The sequence below is a fragment of the Lepidochelys kempii genome, chromosome 1 (assembly GCF_965140285.1).
Source record: "Lepidochelys kempii isolate rLepKem1 chromosome 1, rLepKem1.hap1, whole genome shotgun sequence".
In the NCBI taxonomy this organism is placed as follows: domain Eukaryota; kingdom Metazoa; phylum Chordata; order Testudines; family Cheloniidae; genus Lepidochelys; species Lepidochelys kempii.
Genome location: NC_136380.1, coordinates 211,805,006 through 211,828,992, shown reverse-complemented (window position 1 = coordinate 211,828,992; position 23,987 = coordinate 211,805,006). Strand labels below are relative to the sequence as shown.

The window sequence follows — 23,987 nt, the reverse complement described above, 5'->3', positions numbered from 1 at the left end:
GACACTTGGGCATATGAAAAGAACCTGCTAACAGGTTCATGCACTAGGCCCAGGCAGAAGCAAGGAAACCAACTGTTCCACTCCCTGCGCTAAGTCTGTGGCTTAAAAACAAATAAAAATAGTATTTTAAAAAACAAAACCCAATTTTTGCTGAAAACTTTGAAAACACGAGAGAATAAAAGAATAAGACAAAAATCCTGGTTTAATTACAAAGGAAAGCAAAACCAACATGTCAAATCCATGAATATTTACAGCACCACAAGGAAGCGAGTGGACCCGCAAGGCTGAGGAGATGGTGGCACAGGCGGTGGGCATGGAGATAATTTTCCCTTTGATCAAGGGAGAGTTGAAAGGGGTTAAGCAGCAGGTGTTTAAAGGGCCAGCATCAAACAACAGCTGACTTAGCAGGAGCAGCTAGTCTTATGCTGGTATTGAGGTTAACCCCTGTGGGGGCCTGTTTCCCATAAGAGGAGCTTGCGAAGGACAAACAGAGCTGGAGATGAGCCTGAACCGTTAGGGGCCAGAGAAAATTAAAGAGGATATTATTTATCTGACAGTTAAAAAGTATCTTAAAGCAGAACAGATCGGACGTGCCTACTGGACTGAGTGTGCAGGGACAGCAAGGCGATCCCAGTCACTTTGACCTAGGACAAGGTGTCTTCTGTAACTGAGGGGAGCTGGAAAGAGAGAGAAAACAGCAGATGAAAAGTACTGCCAGAGCGCAGGTCTACACTACAAAGTTGTTGGCATACCTGTGTTGGTCCGGGGGTATGGCAAAACCCCCACCTAGATGTGAGATGCTGACAAAAGAGGGTTTCTGTTGACACAGCAAATGTCCTTCAGTGGCATGGTGCTACTCCCTGACAGAAACACTCCTTCTACGCTGTGTCAATTAGGGGGCTCTGCCAGTACAGCTATCCTGGCAAAACACGTGCATAAAGAAGGCCATAGAGTCAGATGGGTCTGCACGTGAAGATCTTATTGGGGCACCTAGAGAAAAGAACGACCCCCCACTCGCCAGGAATATGATCCCAGCCCAGACCCCAGTCGCACCTGTAGTGGGAGATTATTTTTTCTTAAGCGAGCCCTTCAGTTTCTCCTTCTCAGACGAGCGCTGCTTCCGCACTCTCTCCTCTTTCTTTCCTCTGGTGTTCTCTAAGTTTTCATAGACTGTTGGTTCCTCCTTCTGCCTGTGAGACAGTGAGAATGTTGGAGAGGTGAGCTGGGCATGGAGAGCCAGGAGGGCAGCGACAGAATGGTGGGGAGGTCGGGTGATGGTGGGGGCAGTAGGGAAGGGCACAGCTAACGCCCAGGAGGGTGGGGACTCCTGATTTGCCACAGCTCTTACTTAGAGGACTTTCGGGAGGCCTTGGCATGTTGGTTCTTCAGCGCAGGTGGGTACGCAATGTTCCCATATTCAGACTCTTTGGATCTCCCCTTCTGAGACTGCATGAGAAAACGAGACAAGAGAGGACTGGAGAACGGGACAGAGCACAGCACTGGGGTGTGGGGTAATGGGGCACGGCAGGGGACAAAGGGCAGCTGCCTCCTGGCCCCTTATGCCAAGCTAGGACATGAGGAAATGGGGCATGATCAGGCTATTACAGACAGCACCTCTGGCAGCACAGCATCTCCTGGGACTGAGTGCGTGGCATCCCCACTCTCACCTGCATAACATCCAGCTTCTTCTTGGTGGTCTCTATGAACTGGCAGATGGCCATGTAGATGAATTTATACTGGGCCTCAGTCTGCACCATTCCTGAGCGCTGAGCCCTTACCATCTGGATGGTCTTCTGGATGTCTATGTCGCAATCCAGCCCTGGAGATGGTGCATTGGGGGACAGGGTGCAAAGAGGCAGTTATGGGCTGGAGGCTGCTGCAATGAGTTCCTCACCATACACCTATCCCCAGCCTGTGAGGTCACCAGACAAAATCCTAGACGAACTTAGTCCCAGCAGGTTCCCCCTCCCCAGGATGGAAGGAGACACTGGTACCTTCAGCCCTGAGCTACTCCCCCTCCCTTGCCTGCCTGCCTCTAAGTCTACCAAGTGGGAGTGCCAATCCCTGGGCAACACTAGTGCTCCACTGACTGGGCAGTTATATCCACAAATGAGAGCACCAGAGATCCAACTACTATCCGGGGACAGACAGACAGCAGGCATTGCCAGACTTCCACCAATGGGTCAGTTACAATCCCCAGTGACAGCCCTCTGCACTCCTTCTCACCCCGGCCCAAGGGTGGGATCTGTGTCAAAGGGGTGTGGTCACCTTCCCCTGCCATTAAGGCCCTGAGATATTCAGGGAACCGCTTTCTCACACTCACATGCCTGATATTTCCCAGCTAGTGAAGTGGCCTTTAGGACCCAGCTGGCAGAGAAGACTGGCCATGGGGCAGAGCCCTGCAGGTAAAGCACAGGCATGGGAAAAGCTTACCCTTGGTGGAGATCGTCTCCACTATCATATCGATGACGATGATAGTTCCGGTGCGGCCAATCCCAGCACTGCACAGAAGGGCACAAGCTGAAGTCAGGAGATGGCATTACCACTGGCAGCAACTCCAAGGGTTTCCCAGGCTGTCCTGCACCCACTGCTACAATACAGCTACCTCTGGGGTGTGGCGTGGCATTGTTTAGCAGCAGCACACAAACACTGCTCAAGAGATTAGGACAGGAAAGGAGAATGGGATCTCCAGCCTGATCTTGGGGTGGATTTGAGCAGATCACTGCAGACTAAGTGGCTCTGGGAAGAAGGATAAAGGAGTTTGAGGCACAAGTGGTGTTATTGTCCATCCTCCCTGTGGATGGAAAAGGCCTGAGTAGAGACCATGAAATTGTGGAAGTCAACGAATGGCTATGCAGGTGGTGTTGGAGAGAAGGCTTTGGATTCTTTGACCATGGGATGGTGTTCCAAGAAGGAGGAGTGCTAGGCAGAGACAGGCTCCAACTAATGAAGAGAGGGAAGAGCATCTTCGCAAGCAGGCTGGCTAACCTAGTGAGGAGGGCTTTAAATTAGGTTCACCGGGGGAAGGAGACCAAAGCCCTGAGGTAAGTGGAGAAGTGATATACCGGGAGGAAGCACGAGCAGGAGAGCGCAAGAGTGGAGGGCTCCTGCCTCATACTGAGAAAGCAGGACAAACAGCAAGTTATCTCAAGTGCCTATACACAAATGCAAGAAGCCTGGGAAACAAGCAAGGAGAACTGGAAGTCCTGGCACAGTCAAGGAATTATGATGTGACTGGAATAATAGAGACTTGGTGGGATAACTCACATGAGTGGAGTACTGTCATGGATGGATATAAATTGTTCAGGAAGGAGAGGCAGGGCAGAAAAGGTGGGAGAGTTCCATTGTATGTAAGGGAGTGTCTCTGGATTAAGTTTAGAAGTGTGAGCAACAAGGGTGATGTTGTGGTGGGAGTCTGCTATAGACCACCGGACCAAGGGGATGAGGTGGACGAGGCTTTCATCCGACAACTAAAGGAAGTTACTAGATCACAGGCCCTGGTTCTCATGGGGGAGTTCAATCACCCTGATATCTGCTGGGAGAGCAATACGGCAGTGCACAGACAATCCAGGAAGTTTTTGGAAAATGTAGGGGACAATTTCCTGGTGCAAGTGCTGAAGGAACCAAGTAGGGGTAGAGCTCTTCTTGACCTGCTGCTCACAAACAGGAAAGAATTAGTAGGGGAAGCAAAAGTGGATGGGAACCTGGGAGGCAGTGACCGTGAGATGGTCGAGTTCAGGATCCTGACATAAGGAAGAAAGGAGAGCAGCAGAATACGGACCCTGGACTTCAGAAAAGCAGACTTTGACTCCCTCAGGAAACTGATGGGCAAGATTCCCTGGGAGCATAACATGAGGGGGAAAGGAGTCCAGGAGAGCTGGCTGTATTTTAAAGAATCCTTATTGAGGTTACAGGAACAAACCATCCCGATGTGTAGAAAGAATAGTAAATATGGCAGGCGACCAGCTTGGCTTAACAGTGAAGTCCCTGCTGATCTTAAGCACAAAAAAGAAGTTTACAAGAAGTGGAAGATTGGACAAATGACCAGGGAGGAGTATAAAAATATTGCTCAGACATGCAGGAGTGAAATCAGGAAGGCCAAATCACACTTGGAGTTGCAGCTAGCAAGGGATGTTAAGAGTAACAAGAAGGGTTTCTACAGGTATGTTGGCAACACGAAGGTGGTCAAGGCAAGTGTGGGCCCCCTACTGAATGGGGAGGTAACCTAGTGATAGGCATGTGGAAAAAGCTAATGTACTCAGTGCATTTTTTGCCTCTGTCTTCCCGAACAAGGCCAGCTCCCAGACTACTGCACTAGGCAGCACAGCATGGGGAGGAGGTGACCAGCCCTCTGTGGAGAAAGAAGTGGTTCAGGATTATTTAGAAAAGCTGGACAAGCACAAGTCCATGGGGCCGGATGTGCTGCATCCAAGAGTACTAAAAGAGTTGGCGGATGTGATTGCAGAGCCATTGGCCATTATCTTTGAAAACTCATGGCGATCGGGGAAGGTCCCGAATGACTGGAAAAAGGCTAATGTAGTGCCCATCTTTAAAAAAGGGAAGGAGGAGGATCCTGGAAACTACAGGCCAGTCAGCCTCACCTCAGTCCCTGGAAAAATCATGGAGCAGGTCCTCAATAAATCAATTCTGATGCACTTAGAGGAGAGGACTCTCTCCTCCGGGGGACTGAGTCATCTATCTGCCGCCTTGACCGGGAAAACCGAGAAGTCTGCTGCTTGCCAGGGGCTAGGATTCGCGATGTGACGGAGAGACTGCTGAGACTCATCAAGCCCTCGGATCGCTACCCCTTCCTGCTTCTCCACGTGGCCACCAATGATACTGCCAAGAATGACCTTGAGCGGATCACTGCAGACTACGTGGCTCTGGGAAGAAGGATAAAGGAGTTGGAGGCACAAGTGGTGTTCTCGTCCATCCTTCCCGTGGAAGGAAAAGGCCTGGGTAGGGACCGTCGAATCGTCGAAGTCAACGAATGGCTACACAGGTGGTGTCGGAGAGAAGGCTTTGGATTCTTTGACCATGGGATGGTGTTCCATGAAGGAGGAATGCTGGGCAGAGACGGGCTCCATCTTACGAAGAGAGGGAAGAGCATCTTTGCCAGCAGGCTGGCTAACCTAGTGAGGAGGGCTTTAAACTAGGTTCACCGGGGGAAGGAGACCAAAGCCCTGAGGTAAGTGGGAAAGCGGGATACCGGGAGGAAGCACAGGCAGGAATGTCTGTGAGGGGAGGGCTCCTGCCTCATACTGGGAATGAGGGGCGATCAGCAGGTTATCTCAAGTGCTTATATACGAATGCACAAAGCCTTGGAAACAAGCAGGGAGAACTGGAGGTCCTGGTGATGTCAAGGAACTATGACGTGATTGGAATAACAGAGACTTGGTGGGATAACTCACATGACTGGAGTACTGTCATGGATGGTTATAAACTGTTCAGGAAGGACAGGCAGGGCAGAAAAGGTGGGGGAGTAGCACTGTATGTAAGGGAGCAGTATGACTGCTCAGAGCTCCGGTACGAAACTGTTGAAAAACCTGAGTGTCTCTGGATTAAGTTTAGAAGTGTGTGCAACAAGAGTGATGTAGTGGTGGGAGTCTGTTATAGACCACCGGACCAGGGGGATGAGGTAGATGAGGCTTTCTTCCGGCAGCTCACGGAAGCTACTAGATCGCATGCCCTGATTCTCATGGGTGACTTTAATTTTCCTGATATCTGCTGGGAGAGCAATACAGCAGTGCATAGACAATCCAGGAAGTTTTTGGAAAGCGTAGGGGACAATTTCCTGGCGCAAGTGCTAGAGGAGCCAACTACGGGGGGCGCTTTTCTTGACCTGCTGCTCACAAACCGGGTAGAATTAGTGGGGGAAGCAAAAGTGGATGGGAATCTGGGAGGCAGTGACCATGAGTTGGTTGAGTTCAGGATCCTGACGCAGGGAAGAAAGGTAAGCAGCAGGATACGGACCCTGGACTTCAGGAAAGCAGACTTCGACTCCCTCAGGGAACGGATGGGTAGGATCCCCTGGGGGACTAACATGAAGGGGAAAGGAGTCCAGGAGAGCTGGCTGTATTTCAAGGAATCCCTGTTGAGGTTACAGGAACAAACCATCCCGATGAGTCGAAAGAATAGTAAATATGGCAGGCAACCAGCTTGGCTTAATGGTGAAATCCTAGCGGATCTTAAACATAAAAAAGAAGCTTACAAGAAGTGGAAGGTTGGACATATGACCAGGGAAGAGTATAAAAATATTGCTCGGGCATGTAGGAATGATATCAGGAGGGCCAAATCGTACCTGGAGCTGCAGCTAGCAAGAGATGTCAAGAGTAACAAGAAGGGTTTCTTCAGGTATGTTGGCAACAAGAAGAAAGCCAAGGAAAGTGTGGGCACCTTACTGAATGAGGGAGGCAACCTAGTGACAGAGGATGTGGAAAAAGCTAATGTACTCAATGCTTTTTTTGCCTCTGTATTCACTAACAAGGTCAGCTCCCAGACTGCTGCGCTGGGTATCACAAAATGGGGAAGAGATGGCCAGCCCTCTGTGGAGATAGAGGTGGTTAGGGACTATTTAGAAAAGCTGGACGTGCACAAATCCGTGGGGCCGGAGGAGTTGCATCCGAGAGTGCTGAAGGAATTGGCGGCTGTGATTGCAGAGCCATTGGCCATTATCTTTGAAAACTCGTGGCAAACGAGGGAAGTCTGGAAAAGGCTAATGTAGTGCCAATCTTTAAAAAAGGGAAGGAGGAGGATCCTGGGAACTACAGGCCAGTCAGCCTCACCTCAGTCCCTGGAAAAATCATGGAGCAGGTCCTCAAAGAATCAATCCTGAAGCACTTGCATGAGAGGAAAGTGATCAGGAACAGCCAGCATGGATTCACCAAGGGAAGGTCATGCCTGACTAATCTAATCGCCTTTTATGATGAGATTACTGGTTCTGTGGATGAAGGGAAAGCAGTGGATGTATTGTTTCTTGACTTTAGCAAAGCTTTTGACACGGTCTCCCACAGTATTCTTGTCAGCAAGTTAAGGAAGTATGGGCTGGATGAATGCACTATAAGGTGGGTAGAAAGCTGGCTAGATTGTCGGGCTCAATGGGTAGTGATCAATGGCTCTATGTCTAATTGGCAGCCGGTGTCAAGTGGAGTGCCCCAAGGGTCGGTCTTGGGGCCGGTTTTGTTCAATATCTTCATAAATGATCTGGAGGATGGTGTGGATTGCACTATCAGCAAATTTGCATTTGATACTAAACTAGGGGGAGTGGTAGATATGCTGGAGGGCAGGGATAGGATACAGAGGGACCTAGACAAATTGGAGGATTGGGCCAAAAGAAATCTGATGAGGTTCAATAAGGATAAGTGCAGGGTCCTACACTTAGGACGGAAGAATCCAATGCACCGCTACAGACTAGGGGCCGAATGGCTAGGCAGCAGTTCTGCGGAAAAGGACCTAGGGGTGACAGTAGATGAGAAGCTGGATATGAGTCAGCAGTGTGCCCTTGTTGCCAAGAAGGCCAATGGCATTTTGGGATGTATAAGTAGGGGTATAGCGAGCAGATCGAGGGACGTGATCGTTCCCCTCTATTCGACATTGGTGAGGCCTCATCTGGAGTACTGTGTCCAGTTTTGGGCCCCACACTACAAGAAGGATGTGGATAAATTGGAGAGAATCCAGCGAAGGGCAACAAAAATGATTAGGGGTCTAGAACACATGACTTATGAGGAGAGGCTGAGGGAGCTGGGATTGTTTAGTCTGCAGAAGAGAAGAATGAGGGGGGATTTGATAGCTGCTTTCAACTACCTGAAAGGGGGTTCCAAAGAGGATGGCTCTAGACTGTTCTCAATGGTAGCAGATGACAGAACGAGGTGTAATGGTCTCAAGTTGCAGGGGGGGAGGTTTAGATTGGATATTAGGAAAAACTTTTTCACTATGAGGGTGGTGAAACACTGGAATGCGTTACCTAGGGAGGTGGTAGACTCTCCTTCCTTAGAGGTTTTTAAGGTCAGGCTTGACAAAGCCCTGGCTGGGATGATTTAACTGGGAATTGGTCCTGCTTCGAGCAGGGGGTTGGACTAGATGACCTTCTGGGGTCCCTTCCAACCCTGATATTCTATGATTCTATGAAAGTGATCAGGAACAGTCAGCATGGATTCATCAAGGGCAAGTCATGCCTGACTAACCTAATTGCCTTCTATGATGAGATAACTGGCTCTGTGGATGAGGGGAAAGCAGTGGACATTTTATTCCTTAACTTTAGCAAACCTTTTGATATGGCCAGCAAGTTAAAGAAGTATGGGCTGGATGAATGGACTCTAAGGTGGATAGAAAGCTGGCTAGATTGTCGGGCTCAACATGTACTGATCAATGGCTCCATGTCTAGTTGGCAGCCAGTATCAAGCGGAGTGCCCCAAGGGTCGGTCCTGGGGCCGGTTTTGTTCAATATCTTCATTAATGATCTGGAGGATGGCAAGGATTGCACCCTCAGCAAGTTTGCAGGTGACATAAACTGGGAGGAGTGGCAGATACGCGGCAGGGTAGGGATGGGATACAGAGGGACCTAGACAAATTAGAGGATTGGGCCAAAAGAAATCTGATGAGGTTCAACAAGGACAAGTGCAGAGTCCTGCATTTAGGACGGAAGAATCCCATGCACTGCTACAGACCGAGCGGCTAGGCAGCAGTTCTGCAGATAAGGACCTAGGGGTTACAGTGGACGAGAAGCTGGATTTGAGTCAACAGTATGCCCTTGTTGCCAAGGCTAACGGCATTTTGAGCTATATAAGTAGGAGCATAGCCAGCAGATTGAGGGACATGATCATTCCCCTCTATTCGACATTGGTGAAGCCTCACCTGGAGTACTGTGTCCAGTTTTGGGCCCCACACTACAAGAAGGATGTGGAAAAATTGGAAAGGGTCCAGCGGAGGCCAACAAAAAGTATTAGAGGGCTGGAGCACATTACTCGTGAGGAGAGGCTGAGGGAATTGGGATTGTTTAGTCTGCAGAAGAGACGAATGAGGGGGGATTTGATAGCTGCTTTCAACTACCTGAAGGAGGGTTCCAAAGAGGGTGGATCTAGACTATTCTCAGTGGTGGCAGATGACAGAACAAGGAGTAATGGTCTCAAGTTGCAGTGGGGGAGGTTTAGGTTGGATGTTAGGAAAAACTTTTTAACTAGGACGGTGGTGAAGCACTGGAATGCGTTACCTAGGGAGATGGCGGAATCTCCTTCTTTAGAAGTTTTTAAGGTCAGGCTTGAGAAAGCCATGGCTGGGAAGATTTAGTTGAGGATTGGTCCTGCTTTGAGCAGGGGGTTGGACTAGATGACCTTCAGAGGTCCCTTCCAACCCTGATATTCTGTGATTCTAGGGAGGTGGAATGGAAGAGCCAGCACTGGGATTTGCCAGAACAAAGGGATTCACTCGAGAGTCACAGGGAACAGACACGATCTTTCATGACTGTGAGCAATCAGGGTGTTCAATTTACAGAGGCCACCTCCAGCAGCACTATGACCCCTGCAGAGTGTGGCGTCTGGGGAGACTGCCCCCTGTAGAGTCACCCAACCCACTCCCTGTAGCACAGCAGCAGGAACATTGAAACAAGCAGGCACTGCCCCACACCCACCTGCAATGCACCACTATGGGCCCAGCCTCAGGGATGCTCTCTTGTTTCTGGTTGATTTGGTCCAGGAAGCTGAGCACCCCTCCAGGCTCACTGGGGACTCCGTGGTCTGGCCAGCTCAGGTACTGGTACTGCCATATCTCTCTCACAGCCTTACACTAGGGGGCAACAAAACGCACACATGGTAGGTTGTGCCCAGTTCCACCCCATCCTCCCCATGTCCCTCAATCCCTTAGGTTCCCATCCTGCATGACAAAGGGACTGAGGGTCTCTGCCCACTAACCTCCAGACTGAGAACAGGCCAACTTAGTTTCCAAACAACAAATGACAGAGAGAGGGAAACAATAGGTCAATGAAGCCCTCCAGCTGGACTGGAGGGCTGGACTGGAACAGGGACCTAGAGGTGAAGGCGCCCATGCTCCACGCCCTGATCCTCGAGCCTGCCAGTCTCCCACATCTCCCAAATCAGGGACCAGACTGGAACCAGGAAGGTAGAAGTTACAGGTCCCATTTCCCTTTGCCTAATGTTACCTGAAATGCCACAGTTACAAATTCCCAACCTTGAAGGCTTAGCCACAGTTAAAGTCCCAGGAACAATTAATGCTCAGAAGCGTGGTACTCACGTTGTCAACTGGTGAGAGAGAGAGCTGTCGGAGTTTGTATTCTAGGGCATCATGTTCTCCAATATTCTCCACAATATAGGGACCATACTCTTTCGTGCTGCCCTCCTCTGGCCAGTAGGGGACGCACTTGTTCTGTGAGGAAACAAGAAGAAAAGGTGAAGACTAAAACAAGGAGGCTAACAGAGAAGAAAAAGCCCTAGGGAGAAAGGAAAAGGTAAAGTGGTGAGTGGCGGGGTGGGGGGGGGAAGGAAGGGGGAGGGAGAAAGGAGGAAGGATGGGTGCGAGACATGGCAGCAGGCCCTCTGAGACACGTACCCTCCCTTTCTCCACCTCCCGGGTGGTCATCACAATGATGCGAGATTTTTCCTGCCACACCATCTGCCAGAAGTCGTTGACGGTGGCATCCAAGCAGCCCTGGCTGGCGATGTATGTCTTGGTGAATTCATCTGGGCTGATCAGCTGGTTCTACAGAGGGGCAAATGGACAAGGGAAGGACAGGGGTTACAGGAACCAGGAGTCCAGTGCCCCTTTCCCTGCCCCCCCTCCTCAAGACATGGCAGCATTTCTGGAGGCTCACCTTGATGTAGTTGGCATTGATATAATCTGCTCCGGGGATATTTGGGTCCCTGCCTTGTAGGATGACTCGAGAATGATCAACTAGGGAGGCAAGGAAGGGGTTAACACAACAGTGAGGTATTCAGACTTTGGTCCCACATGTAGCCCACTCTCTATACTCCAGGTCAATCCAATGGGCCCATCAAACCCTGTTTCCCCACCATCCCTCATACTAGATCAGACCAAGAAGCCCATGTAACCCAGTGCCCCGCACTTACCCTCTGAGCCGGATCAACCCAATGAGCCCGTCTATCCAGATGTGCGCACACACACCCCCACAAGGCCATGCAGAGGAGGCAATATCTCTCACTAAATCCTTTATGGCCTTAAATACCCAGTCAGGGGCCCCTTGTAGCTCATCCCCACGGGACGGCAAATAAACCCCAGCCAGGTTGAGACTTCCTCTGGGGTAACTTTAGGCAGGGCTCTGTGTGGCAAGCCTTCCCGCTCAGGCAAGAACATGCAGCCCCTTGATCTTTTCCTGATGGGAGGGCAGGACTCACAGGGCAAGATGTTCTTATACCGGTTCTTTCCCTTGTTCTCAGGTCTCTGCCCCTCATGCCGATCATACAGGTGCTTGGCCTCCTGTTTCTGCAGGCTCTGAAAGGGGAAGGGTAATCGTTACGGCAGAGCAACCTGCTGTGATTGTGGGGGGAGCACTGAGGGGAATGGGAGCACACAGAGTAAAGATTGTCCAGTAGCTAGGGCAGTAGCCTAGGAGGCTCGTGAGAGCTGGGTTCACTTCCCTGCTCTGCACAGCCTTCCTGAGTCTCAGTTCCCCAGCCGCAAAATGGGGCTAATACCCTGCCCTAGCTCACAGGGGTATGGGGATGATAAATTAATTGAAGAGCGTGAGATGCTCAGATTCTGTGGTAATAGGGGCCAGGTACAGAGATGACATTACATAGAGATTAATCCATTAATGGAGAAGGGAAAGAGAATGAGATTGGGAGCAGGGTTTCCCAGAAGGACATGGAGACAGTTCCAACACAATCACTTACATCAAACTCCTCCCAGAATCCAGCCTTGGCTGTTTCCTCAGCCAGGCTCTGCTTGTTTAGTTCATGCACTCTGTTCTCAATGTCAGCTGCGTTCACTCTGGTGGCATAATAGGGCTGGGTAAGGAAGAAGGGAAAGGTTTGGTGAGCAAGAGGGATAGAACGGAGCTGGACACATGCTGTAGACAGGGACAGAGGATGAAGCCTCCAAAACTACTCCTGACACAAGGACCCCATTTACCTGTTTCAGGTACACGTAGGATCCGGACACCTCCTCAATTCCAGTCTTCTTGAAATGCTCCACTAGGTCTGCCAAGCTGTCAAACATCTCAGCACCTCCAACTGTGTATCTCCCATTCTGGAGAGAGTTAAGCTGTGTTATTCACATCCCCTAATGGACCCACTGCTTCCCATGGTATATCTTACAACCAGTGCCACAGGAGATTGTTACACTGGGACATGAAGCCCTGGGTAGGTCTTGCCCTGTTGAGTTTGAAGCGCTGCATCTCATGTGGTATGTGTCACACCCTCCTGGCATGATGGACAACTGAGAGCTTGTTCTGATGACATCAAACTTGTAAGTTGGTGAGCTGACCCTAGGTGTCCTGCTGCATGGAAACCCAGAGAAGTCAACTTCCCCCCATTTCTTGTTTAAGGTCAGTTGTTTTGTTTCCCCATAATTCACCTGCATACACTCTCCACTGTCCCAAACCCACCCATGTTAGAATCATAGAAGATTAGGGTTGGAAGAGACCTCAGAAAGTCACCTAGTCCAATCCCCTGCTCAAAGCATCCTCAAAGCAGGATTATGGTATGGAGTGAGAGAAGACCTAGTAAATGTGTGGGTTGATCAGGCTAGGCTTAGGGACCTCAACAAGGTCTCCTCTCCTGCTTGTAGCTCCTCAGCTTCTCATCACAGCTCAGTAGTTCATTTCTGGAACTCCCTATGAAGTTTGAAGAACCCCACAGAGCCAAGGAGACCAGAAACAACTGACCTTTCTTCTCTCCGCTGTCTTCCTCTTTGGCCTCCGTGTCACACTTTGTTCCCTGTCCCAGGTGCATAACTGCCTGGTTCAGTCTCCAGATTCTCCTCTCCTTCAATCTCACAGGCCAGCACCTTACGCTGGCCTTTGAGGCTCTGCACATCTCTGCTCCCTCCAATGTAGGAGCTCCCATTGCTACCAAGCTCCCTTCCGGTCTTCCTGCCACTTGTGTCTGCACTAGACTCCTCCCTCATCCTGGATGCAGCAAAATCAACAATCCCATGCAGCCACTGGTCAGACCAGGCAAGGACTAAGGAACCCGACAGTAGGCAGCCCAGCCCTTAGCATGGATTTCATATACATTATTGGATACAAAAACATTCCAGCAGTTTCCATATCTTCCTGTTGATAGAATAGATCAAACAGCTGCCACAGATAAATGTTTCCTTTCCTCACTCTGCTTGCTCCCTTCCCTGCACCCTGCCCCATCCCTCTCACCTCACACATGATCTTGACATGGGTGACCTTAAGCCGTGCCGCAGGGGTGCCAGCAGCCCCAGTTGGTGGGGCCTCAGGCCCAGCTTTAAGTTGGTCAGTCAGGACAGACAGGACAAAGTCACCAGGTTTGCTGAGGCTCTCACGCACCAGGAAAGTCCAAGGGATGGCCTTGGACTGGAGAAGAGACTCAGCTGCTGGGCCAGATAGATGCCCATGGTACCACCTGGGAGAAAATGGGACACGGTCAGACAAGAGCGGGGGGAGGAGGGGCCAGAGGGAAGCCAAGTGAGGGACAGGACCTGGGGCACATGGCGATGAGGGAAAGAAGTGGAGGGAACAAGAGTTAGAGGGGAGATGAGTGGAAGGTGCCTGTGGCTGAGCGAAGCCAGGAGGGACAATACCTGAGGAGCGCCAAGGTGGATGGGGCCTGGGACAGAAGGGACAGGTGAGCCAGGGGCAGGGAGCCCAAGGAAAGCTAAGTGGAAGACAGGTTTAATAACTGTGAGACGCTGTGGGGGTAGAGAGATGTTAAGAGCTGTATGTTCTGGCCCAGAACAAAGCAGGGGTCACTACCCAGTGACTAACTGCAGGGCACAGCCGGGGTCAGTATCCAGTGATGTAAGTAGCTACAGTTACAATTCCCCCTTTATTTGGAAAATCAAATGAAACAATACAAATGCCCAACCAGTACAGCCAGTTTAATATCACACACACACAGATGGGATGTCTAAATTGCCTGATCTGGGTAAATAACCTGCATCCCCTGACAAAGGAGAAGGTTATTCTGACTCTGATTGGACATGTGTCATCTCTGAAGCTTGATGGCTTTCAGATCACACAGCCACTTCCTGTTCCCAGAACAGGTCCTTTGGCAGGGATCTCTTTGGCCATTGAGGTAGGTCTGTCTGTGTTCACTACTCTTGGTAGTTTTCATTGTCAGTCACTAGGCACATGTGTTACTTCTCCCATTGCACAAGCCTTCTCAGTAGCATTCTACGTGTCCACTAGATACAGAGCGCCAATGGAAACTCCTTGGGTTTGTCTACATGTCTTCTGTTCCTCCTGTAAGACTGACCCTCAGGAGAGGCTATGACACAACCTCTCGGTGAGTGGTGCAGCTGTTGACAAGGTTTCCAGCCCCTTCCTGTTTGGAATTAACATTCTCTCCCACTTGCAATGGGGTGACTCCAGCATTCTTGTCAATTTTCTTCTAGTGCAGTTTCTTGCTCTTTGGTAAGCACTCCAGGGTCACTGGTCTCTGGCTAAGGAAGTCTATTAGCTGGTGACACTAAGGTTTGTGTCCTGCTGCCCATGGGTCTCTGAACTGGGGACTCTAAGAAAGCCTGTGAGGTGAGTTGTGATAGACTCATAAAACTAAATAGGGATTCTGTGAATCTGCCACGACCCTTTTTAATTTTGATTCTCGAGTTCTTTGCTGTTTGTACCAACACTTCTGCTAAATGACTACATTTGAGTGCACGTAAGGGCGTGGCATGCAGTGCAGAACTGATACATTAATGCGGAGAGCAGAAATGAGCCACTTGTGAATTGTGGGCCATTCTCTGCTACTAACACATCTGGAATCCCCTGGTGTGCTCAGTGCTTCATAATGGTTATTCCCTTCTACTCAGCATGGTCTGCAACAGCTCAATCTTCTAAGAAGCTGAGTACTTGCTCACTAATAAGAGGTTCTTATTAGTTATAGTAGAGCTAGATCTACCCTAGACCCAGGGTGATCATGTATCTCGTGATGTCAGCCGTCCCTTTGTATTTGGCTTCCTCTATTCACAGAGGTATCTTATTTAAATTTTATTACCTTTGTGGCAGCATTCTTGTGTGGCTGGACAAGGTAACCTCCAACTCTCTTTTGCATTCTTAGTACCCAGCTGGAGGCCATGGATTATGATCAGTACTTCTCACTTCATGCTGCGTTGTATTACGACACAAAATCCTCTGTACAGGGTCCCATCATCAGCAATTTCCTCTTGATGTTCCCAGTCAGATTGGAGTTCCTTGATCTGCTCCTCTCGACCATCCAGCTAGAAGGACTTCCTCAGCTGTTGTGAGCTGGGGTTGTTTGTGTTTTCTTATTTGAATTTGTCAAATTTTCTTTCAGAAGCAGTTGGTTTTACTTCAAATCCTCTTCCTGAGGCCACTGTTCCCAGGCATGTTTGATATGACAATGAGCTCCTCACCTCCTCTTTCACATTTAATCAGTGCTGTGGCAATTTCATGCTCCTGTTCTGAAGTCCAGGCTGTGCTTCAGTGGTTGCTGTAACTACCTTGTGAACCAGTGGTTGTTTCTACCTTGAACAGATTCATAAAACTACTCACAAACCAAAGCGATTCCCAACATTTCTTCTTTGTCTGAGCATCGGGCTGTGGTGACTTAGTAAAAGCACACGCGACCGGCTGATCATTTTGCATGTCAGCTTAGGGGCAGAGGGAGCTGTTTGGAGAGGAAGAAATGGCTATGTGATTAGCAAGCCATCGAGGTTCAGTTTGTGATTTACACACCCACTAACATTGAAGTAAATGGCTGTGGACCTTGGCTGTCACATAACAGTGATATATAAACCCTCTTTCACCCTGACCTTGATCACGTGAATGGGGCCAGGCAATGAAGAAAGCCTCATTATGCCTTACAAGAGCTGGCCTGTCTTCAGATACCTAGGGCAGGCTCCTCCCAGCCTGGGGTTCTGGGGGGGGGGCTGGAGGCAGGCAGCCCTTCCTGCCGGGGCGAGGGGCTCTTTTTGCCCTGTCTCACTGCAGGGCTGGGCCTCTATTCTCCCCCTCTGCAGAGAGGAAATAGTTAATCCCCCTGTGGCCCAGCTCAGGGAAGACACGTGATGGAAAATCTCTCAGGGAGAGAGTGAGAAAAGGAGCTTTCGTAAGAGCTGGGGGGAGAGAAGTTTCCAACCGCAATAGTAAGGGAGGAAGCTGCAGAGCCCCAGCCCAAGCCAACGGCCCTGACTGGAGCAGAGAAAACGCTGAGGGACACACGTGCTGCGCCCCACACAGGACCACAACCCTGCCCCAGGGCGAGGGGCACCGCTGTGGAACAGCTACCCACCGCCAGGGGGCTGAGAGCACAACACAGTGCAAACCACCTGATTTGATTTAGGAACACAGTGCCAAAGACACATGCAAATAGGGGAGGGGAGGGAGACTAAGTGGGGACTGGAATAGCATGGACTGAGAGGTCCATCAGCAGGATGCCCAGCACTGGAATAGCAGTGGGGGTTGCAGGGCAGAACTGAGGGGCAGAGTCAGAGCTGTGTGGGGAGCCCAGCCTGGAATAGCAGGAGGCTGCAGGGCAAGACTGAGGGGCATTGGCAGAGCTGTGTGGGGAGCCCAGGACTGGAATAGCAGGCGGCTCCAGGGCAGGAGTGAGGGGCATTGGCAGAGCTGTGTGGAGAGGCCAGCACTGGAATAGCATGGGGGCTGCAGGGCAGGACTGAGGGGCATTGGGTCATACACTGGACTGAGGCCTCTTCTTGTAACTAGCATCACAATTTTCACTTTTAGCAACAAGATTTAAATAGCAAAACCGATGAGACAGCGGAAGTCAAAGTTGCCAAATATAAGCAGGGCCCACATTGAAATTTCACAGACTTGCGTGCAAAGGAGCGGAGAGGGGGGGCATTTTATAGTTAGTTAGTTCTGGAGTTGGGGCTGGGCTATGCTTTCAGTCCCAGACAGTCTGGTACCAAAACTGTGTTCAGGGGGGTGAAGAGGGGCATACCACGGGACTAGCCCCTCAGTCTCCAGATGTGCAGGGCGAGGCTGTGGAGTTGGGCATTAGCCCCTCAGTAAAAGACTCATAGTTGCTCTGCTTACTCCATACCTCTCTGTAGTGGGATCGGAACAATTCAGTGGATACCTCAGGTCTATTACAGTCCCATCTTTATCCTGTAGTGAACCCTGCTGCTGTGTGTAGTACTCCACCAGTTCAGACAGCGTGGCAAACTTCTCCCCTCCATAGAGATCATAATAATCCCCGGTGTTCTGGATACGAATGTGGGTCACTTGATCACCTACCCTGAGGGAAGAGGCAGAGAGGAGTCTGGTGAAGTACAGGAGAGGGTCAGGAAAAGGGGAAGGGAAAGTAAAGTCCCTTCCAGGACGGACTGCAGGGGCAATGGGGCCAGGAAGTAGGGATGGAGGGTGGGTCAGACAATGATGCCACTCGGGTATCTTTTGGGCAGAGGGCAGGATGAAGGGAGGGAGCGATGGGGCTGGAAAACACAGCCTCTTATATATCCTGGGGATGGTATTGGTAAACAGGGGAAGAAGCAGAGAGCAAAGCATCCACATATCCCTGGGATGGCGACAATGTGGCAGGATGGCGTCTGAGTTACCCACCTGACAGAGAGGGAGAAATCTCCCTGATTCTTTCGACTGGGTCTAGCCAAGAAGCTTCCATGAACTCCTCGTCCCTTGAGTAAGGCCTCAGCTTGCAGTCCACTCAGGTCCCGGTGGAACCACCTAGGGGAGAGTAGAAAAGAGTGAATGGTGTCAGACAGAGGGTATACAGCCATATCTCTATGAGGGGTTCATACAGTGAGCAGAGTGGTCCCCCGAAAAGGATCCCAACCCTTGAGGGGGTCATAGAACAGATGGCCTGGGAAGGTCCTCTGTCACACACCCCTGGGATATGATCCCAGCCCATCCCCAGAAAAGGACTGTACTGGGGGGGGGGAGGGAGCAGAGCAAGTGAGATGATTCCCCAACACCTGTCCCACCCCCACCCCCTTCTCAGCACCGCTCTTACCTCACCATCGTCGAGGGAGAGCAGCCAAGGGGCTGGGTAGCTACAATCAAAGGAACTTGAAAAACGTAAAGAAAGGCGCTTTTAACGCTGGCAAGAAAAGGGAAGTAAGCGTCTGCTGTCTCTGCTCGACTCCCTAATGCTGAGTTCCCGATGCGTTACTCTGGCCATCTACCTCTCCAGTGTCCCCCTCTCTCAGTCCATCTTCCTCTCTCTGACTCTGCCTTCCCTTCTCACTCACTCTCTCCCTGTGGCAGGGCACAAACAGAAGCAAGGCAAGTGCGTGGCTCAGATAGCGCACAACTCAGGGAACAGGAAGCGTAGCTGAGCCATCAGCTCCTCAGCCCTGAGCTGCTTTGCACAAACTTCTGCTTCTCCTTTTGGCTTTTTTCCCCCCTCCCTTTTTCTTCTCAGTTATTCTTGGTGTGTTCCCTGCCTACCCACAGTGGGGTTACTTTGGTGACCTCGTCTGTGGCTCTGTCTACACTCACGCATTTGGGCTTTGTAACTCCCTTCCCCACCAACATGTCAGTAACAGACTTACACCAAATACACACAGCTTCTTGCAATGGTGCAGAGCAGATCATAGCAACTTGTACAGGGTCACTGCACAGCTGCCACGGCCAATGCAGACCGCAAATGCTGGCCCAGCAGCTGCAGTGGTGCAATTAGTCCCAACCCACAATGTCTGTTGGCACCAGGTAAACCACTCCATGGAGGTCGGAAAGCAGCTGAGACTATACTCAGCTATTCTGAACTATCTAGCTGAGCTTGAAAGAAAGTACCCTCCCAACACTCTTGCAAGGTAGGGAAGTATTATTCCCATTTTACAGATGGGGAACTGAGGCACAGGGTAGATGAAGTGACTTGCCCAAAGAGACTGAGGCAGAGCCAGGCAATTGACCCCAGGTCTCCCAAATTTCAGTCCAGTGCTCTAACCACAAGACCATCCTTCCTTGTTCTCCCTGCCCTTGACCGTCCTTTTGGGATGTGCCTCAGAGATAAAGAGCATCAGTGGATCAGCCAGGGTTGGGGCTACCCAGGTTACTGTTCAGAATGCAGCACATATACCTACACAACCAAATTGCATATGCATCACCTGGTGCACGCAACATGGGGCCTGCAGAGTCCACATACAGCATATTAAGGCCAAAGTAGCTAAACTGGAGATGCAGAGAGAAATATTCATAGCTATAGCATATAGGGATGTTACAGAGCAGTCCCACTTCAGAACTGACTTTCCCAAGACTCCATTTGAGGGGCAGAAGTGGAGAACTAGGGGGTCAAAGAGATGGGATCCATCTTCCAACAGAGATAGAGGAGGTTGGTCTTTCCTCCTCACCACAAGAAGGGTGCTCCAGGAGATGGGGATATAGATGTGAGATGTACACAGGCTGAGTGTTTTGTGGAGATTTGATCATTAGACTATTGATAACTGGTGACTATAAAAACTGTTCAGCTACAAAGGTGGCAGATCCTACACATCTAGACAGACTACTAGTGGTGGCTAAGGAGGAGCCTGTGGTACACTCTGAAACTGATGACACGGGGAAGTGTAGGAGAGAAGTCCTGGAAGCTAAATTTAGATTGCTAGAAAGAATGCTTAGTTCCAGGGGCTTTGCAGCTCTGAAATGCTTCCAGTTCCATACAAAAGACCAGTTAGGTCAGGGGAACTTCAGAATCTCAATATATGGCTACGAACTAATGTTAAGAAGAGGGATTTACATTTAACAGGCACAGGAATTTGATGGGGGGCAGGGGGAGGGAGAGAATTTATACAAAGAATGGTCAGCAACTTAGTCAAGGTAGAACTAGATTACCGGCACAGAAAAATAAAGTTTATGGAACTGTTTCAACTAGGACTGGGCAGCAGCCAATAGGTGCTAAGGAGCACTCAGGTTAGACAAAGACATCTTGTTAGAGATGTCAATGATTCAAAAGCATCATTGTCCAGTAAAGAGTAGGCAGAAATTACAGCTCCACTGTAGCAGGGGCAGGTTTAGATCACAGAGATAAAGTCTGATTGTCACAAGGGTATCAGAATAAGGAGTTAAACAGCAATAGGCACTTGGGCAAAAATAAAACTCACCAGATGAGCTGCTAACAAGAATATGCACTCTCATTAAAATCAGCAACTATACTGGAGGGTAGCAAATGTACCAATCCTTGAAAAAAGGCACTAAGAGTGACCATGGGAATTATAGACTAGAGAGTCTTACTTATGTACCAGGAAAATTGGCTGAAACGATGATTAAAAATAGCATTATAAACCAACCCTCTGTGTGAACATAACAAACAGGGACAAGCATCACAGCTTCTGCAAAGGAACATCTATTATAATTCCTTGAATTTATCAATAAAATAGTGGATTAAGGAAAACTGGCTGAAGTAGCTTTCAAAAAACTTTTATTAAAGGCCCTCGCAAGAGGCTGCTAAGAAAAGCAAGTAGCATGGGGTAAGAGCTGAAATTCTGTCATCCTACATCTTACTGGATTCTAAATTAACTGGAACCTGGGTGTCCTTGTGGAGGTTCAATGAAACATTTGCTTAACGGGCAGTAGCCATCAAAGAAAGCAACTGAAGACTGTCAGCATTGTGCTAGGCAATGCATTCATATTAGACACAGAGATAGCCTCTGCCTCAAAGAGCCTACAGTCTAAATAGACAAAACAAAGGCTGCAGCTGTCACTTCCTACAGTGACAGAAGGATTTTTTTTGTCAGTGTAGTAAATTCATCTGTCTTAAAATGCTGCAGTGGTGCAGCTGAGCCACTGTAGCGCTTCAGCGAAGACACTACCTATGCCAACAGGAGGTAGCTCTCCTGTCAGCGTACGTACTCCACCTCCCAGAGAGGCGGTAGCTAGGTTGGCGGGAGAATTCTCTGGGGGACCTAGCACTGTCTACACTGGAGATTAGGTTGATTTAACTGTATCGCTCAAGCGGGTGGATTTTTTACACCCCTGAGCAACATAGTTATACCTACACTTGGAAATTTGGTTGACCAGGCCTAAGAGCAGTAAATAGGTGAACAGAAGAATCCTTCTCTCAACCTAGCCATGTCTATTCTGGCGCTTACAACATAACTATGGTGCCCAGGGTGAAAAAATGTTCACACCCCTGCCTGAGCAACATAGCTAGGCTGAGCTAATTTTTAAGGGTAAACCAGGCCAAAGAGTGAGAGGTGAAGAAGCACAGAGAGGAAAGTGACTTGCTCCTGGAAACTTTGCAAGTCAGTGACAGAGCCTGGAACAGAAACCAGGTCTCCTGACTCCACCTGACTATGCTGTCTGTCTAATAATACCGACTTGGATAGTGAAGGTGAATCAGGCACTCCTATGCACTGTTTCTCATAACATATGAGCAAGGGGACTGTCAGTGACATTGAAAGGCAGCTAATGTAATGTAATGTAAAAATGTATCAACAAGGAATCTGTTTTTTAAATACGTGTTATTAGTCTGTGGAATTCAGCACTGCAAACTGCCATACCAAGGGCTTGTATGCAGTGTAGTTGTAGCCATGTCAGTCCCAGGATATTAGAGCAACAAGGCAGGTGAAGTAGTTATCTTTTATTGGACCAACTTCTGTTGGTGAGGCCCTGAAGAAGCACTCTGTGTGGCTCAAAAGCCTGCCTCCCTCAGCAACAGAAGTTAGTCCAATAAAAGATACTACCTTGCCCACCTTGTCTCTCTGATACCATGGGCTTAGCAGGATTCATAAAAAGATTGGACATTTAGATGGATAACAAGAACATCCACATTTACATTAGATAAGAAAAAACAGAGGGATAGTATGTCTCCTGCTTCCGAACATAACCCAACCACTAACTAAGGAAGAAACTTCTCCTGGAAACAAGTTATTGCACAATAAACCAATGGCTTTTCTTCACATTCATCTGAAGTAATTGGCTGTGGCCACTTTGTGGTCAGAGACAGGAGATTGGACTAGACAGACCAGATCTAGCAGTTGCTATGTTAGTGCTCTGCCTGGTCCCTCCTCCAGAGGAGAAAAGAGAGCGTGGAAGACAGACGGGAATCATAGAATATCAGGGTTGGAAGGGACCTCAGGAGGTCATCTAGTCCAACCCCCTGCTCAAAGCAGGACCAATCCCCAATTAAATCATCCCAGCCAGGGCTTTGTCAAGACTGACCTTAAAAACTTCTAAGTAAGGAGATTCTACCACCTCCCTAGGTAATGCATTCCAGTGTTTCACCACCCTCCTAGTGAAGAAGTTTTTCCTAATATCCAACCTTATCCTCCCCCACTGCAACTTGAGACCATTACTCCTTGTCCTGTCCTCTTCTACCACTGAGAATAGTCTAGATCCATCCTCTCTGGAACCACCTCTCAGGTAGTTGAAAGCAGCTATCAAATCCTCCCTCATTCTTCTCTTCTGCAGACTAAACAATCCCAGTTCCCTCAGCCTCTCCTCATAAGTCATGTGTTCCAGACCCCTAATCATTTTTGTTGCCCTTCGCTGGACTCTCTCCAATTTATCCACATCCTTCTTGTACTGTGGGGCCCAAAACTGGACACAGTACTCCAGATGAGGCCTCACCAATGTCGAATAGAGGGGGACGATCACGTCCCTCGATCTGCTCGCTATGCCCCTACTTATACAATAAGCATGGGAAGAATAAGCATTGGAGCTATGCCCCTGTGTTCTTGTACCATGGGCATGGGGGCAGGGAGGGAAAAGAGAGACCTCATTAAAGGTCCTCATTCCATTCTCACTGACAATTCTACAGTGCTAAGGACTTCAATTCCTTGGGTACTGACCATGGCTTAGATGTCAGTCAGGGACAAGTGGCTCAAGCCATGGTGGAGAGGGCTGGGCTGGTGCTGGGCTCCATGACTCTTGTGACACTGTGGAATCCAGACCCTTCTGCAGAATTCAGAATTTCAGTGGCCATTTCAAAACAATTCAGCTGCCAGCCCTTTTGGCGGTATAGGAAGCTTTCTGAAGGTGCCGTCCTGCAGTGCTGTCTGCTGGAATCTGCATAACAAACACTTCTGGTGAGTGTCAGAACTCCTGGGTTCAATTCCCAGCTCCAGAAGGGGAGCAGGGCTAATGGTTTAGAGTGGGGAGAGGCCTGGCCTCAGGGGTTCTATTCATGGCTCGGCCTTTGACTTGCCATGGGACATGGGCCAGTCCCTTCCCCATCTGTGCTTGAGTGCAAATAAGCCTTTACTTTTGCTAGGGTGAGCAGTACTGACCCCCCCAGTACAGCCCTGCTGAATCCCATCACTCCTGCTCCCTTATAGCCTCCTTGCCCACTCCCTCTATGGTCTTCACTTTCCCCATGTCTGCCTCTCACTTATCTATTTCTCCCACCACAGGCTCCTTTGATCAGACCCTAAAGCCAAGACACCCCCTGGAAAAATACACTCACCCACAGGATGGCATCAGGTCCCCAGCCACAGGGATCCCCACAGAGAAGGAAGAAATAAGAGAGGCTCAAGGGGATGGAGTACTGCAGCTCTCAGCCAGAGGATCCTAGTAAAAAGGAGATAAACAATACTGAAGATACCAAGGAGACAGGAAGAATTTCCTGGGAAGGGGGTGCAGGACTGAAGATTGTTACAGACCCATGGAGTGGGGGTAGCACCCAGAGGGAAAGCATGGCTAATTTTATGGGGCCTGGGACAAGATGTTTAACAGACCTGACATTCCTAGATCAGGGCTGGTAAGAGTCCCCTGACTCATGTGCGTCTAATCCAGTCATTAAGGCTCTGAATGCCACTTACCTCTCTCTCCAGCCCTAATATTTCCCCCCGAACATGGGGCAGAGGGAGAAGGAAGAAGCCTGAGATCAGGCAACCGGGCCCAGGACAAAGGGCTTCTGTCTCACCACTTGCAAATCTCTCCCTGAGCCGAA

The 23,987-nt window shown here is 49.6% G+C and overlaps 1 protein-coding gene and 1 long non-coding RNA gene across 6 annotated transcripts; one reads left to right on the top strand and one right to left on the bottom strand.

Annotated features, from left to right (window-relative positions):
* Window positions 1-184: 184 nt before the first annotated feature.
* On the bottom strand, window positions 185-23,987 carry PTPN6 (protein tyrosine phosphatase non-receptor type 6). Of its 5 annotated transcripts, XM_073311932.2 has the most exons (18): window positions 23,857-23,987; window positions 23,502-23,605; window positions 22,888-23,104; window positions 17,705-17,827; window positions 17,187-17,376; window positions 13,340-13,562; window positions 12,100-12,216; window positions 11,862-11,975; window positions 11,364-11,460; window positions 10,823-10,902; window positions 10,561-10,710; window positions 10,246-10,377; window positions 9,626-9,780; window positions 2,434-2,501; window positions 1,668-1,819; window positions 1,349-1,446; window positions 1,054-1,190; window positions 185-677 (listed from the first exon to the last, which is right to left on the bottom strand). In XM_073311932.2, exons 4-17 carry the CDS (start codon window positions 17,763-17,765, stop codon window positions 1,067-1,069), a joined length of 1,761 nt encoding a protein of 586 aa, XP_073168033.1. In that variant the 5' UTR covers window positions 17,766-17,827; window positions 22,888-23,104; window positions 23,502-23,605; window positions 23,857-23,987; the 3' UTR covers window positions 185-677; window positions 1,054-1,066. The 5 variants fall into 5 exon arrangements, with proteins under 5 accessions (XP_073168033.1, XP_073168009.1, XP_073168027.1 ...); XM_073311908.2 differs by lacking the exon at window positions 22,888-23,104 and having other exon boundaries at window positions 17,187-17,381; window positions 23,857-23,986; XM_073311926.2 differs by lacking the exon at window positions 22,888-23,104 and having other exon boundaries at window positions 23,857-23,986.
* LOC140898346 (uncharacterized) lies at window positions 10,279-15,681 on the top strand. Its single transcript, XR_012154968.2, has 2 exons — window positions 10,279-10,459; window positions 12,109-15,681. It is a non-coding gene; the product is annotated as an uncharacterized LOC140898346 (long non-coding RNA).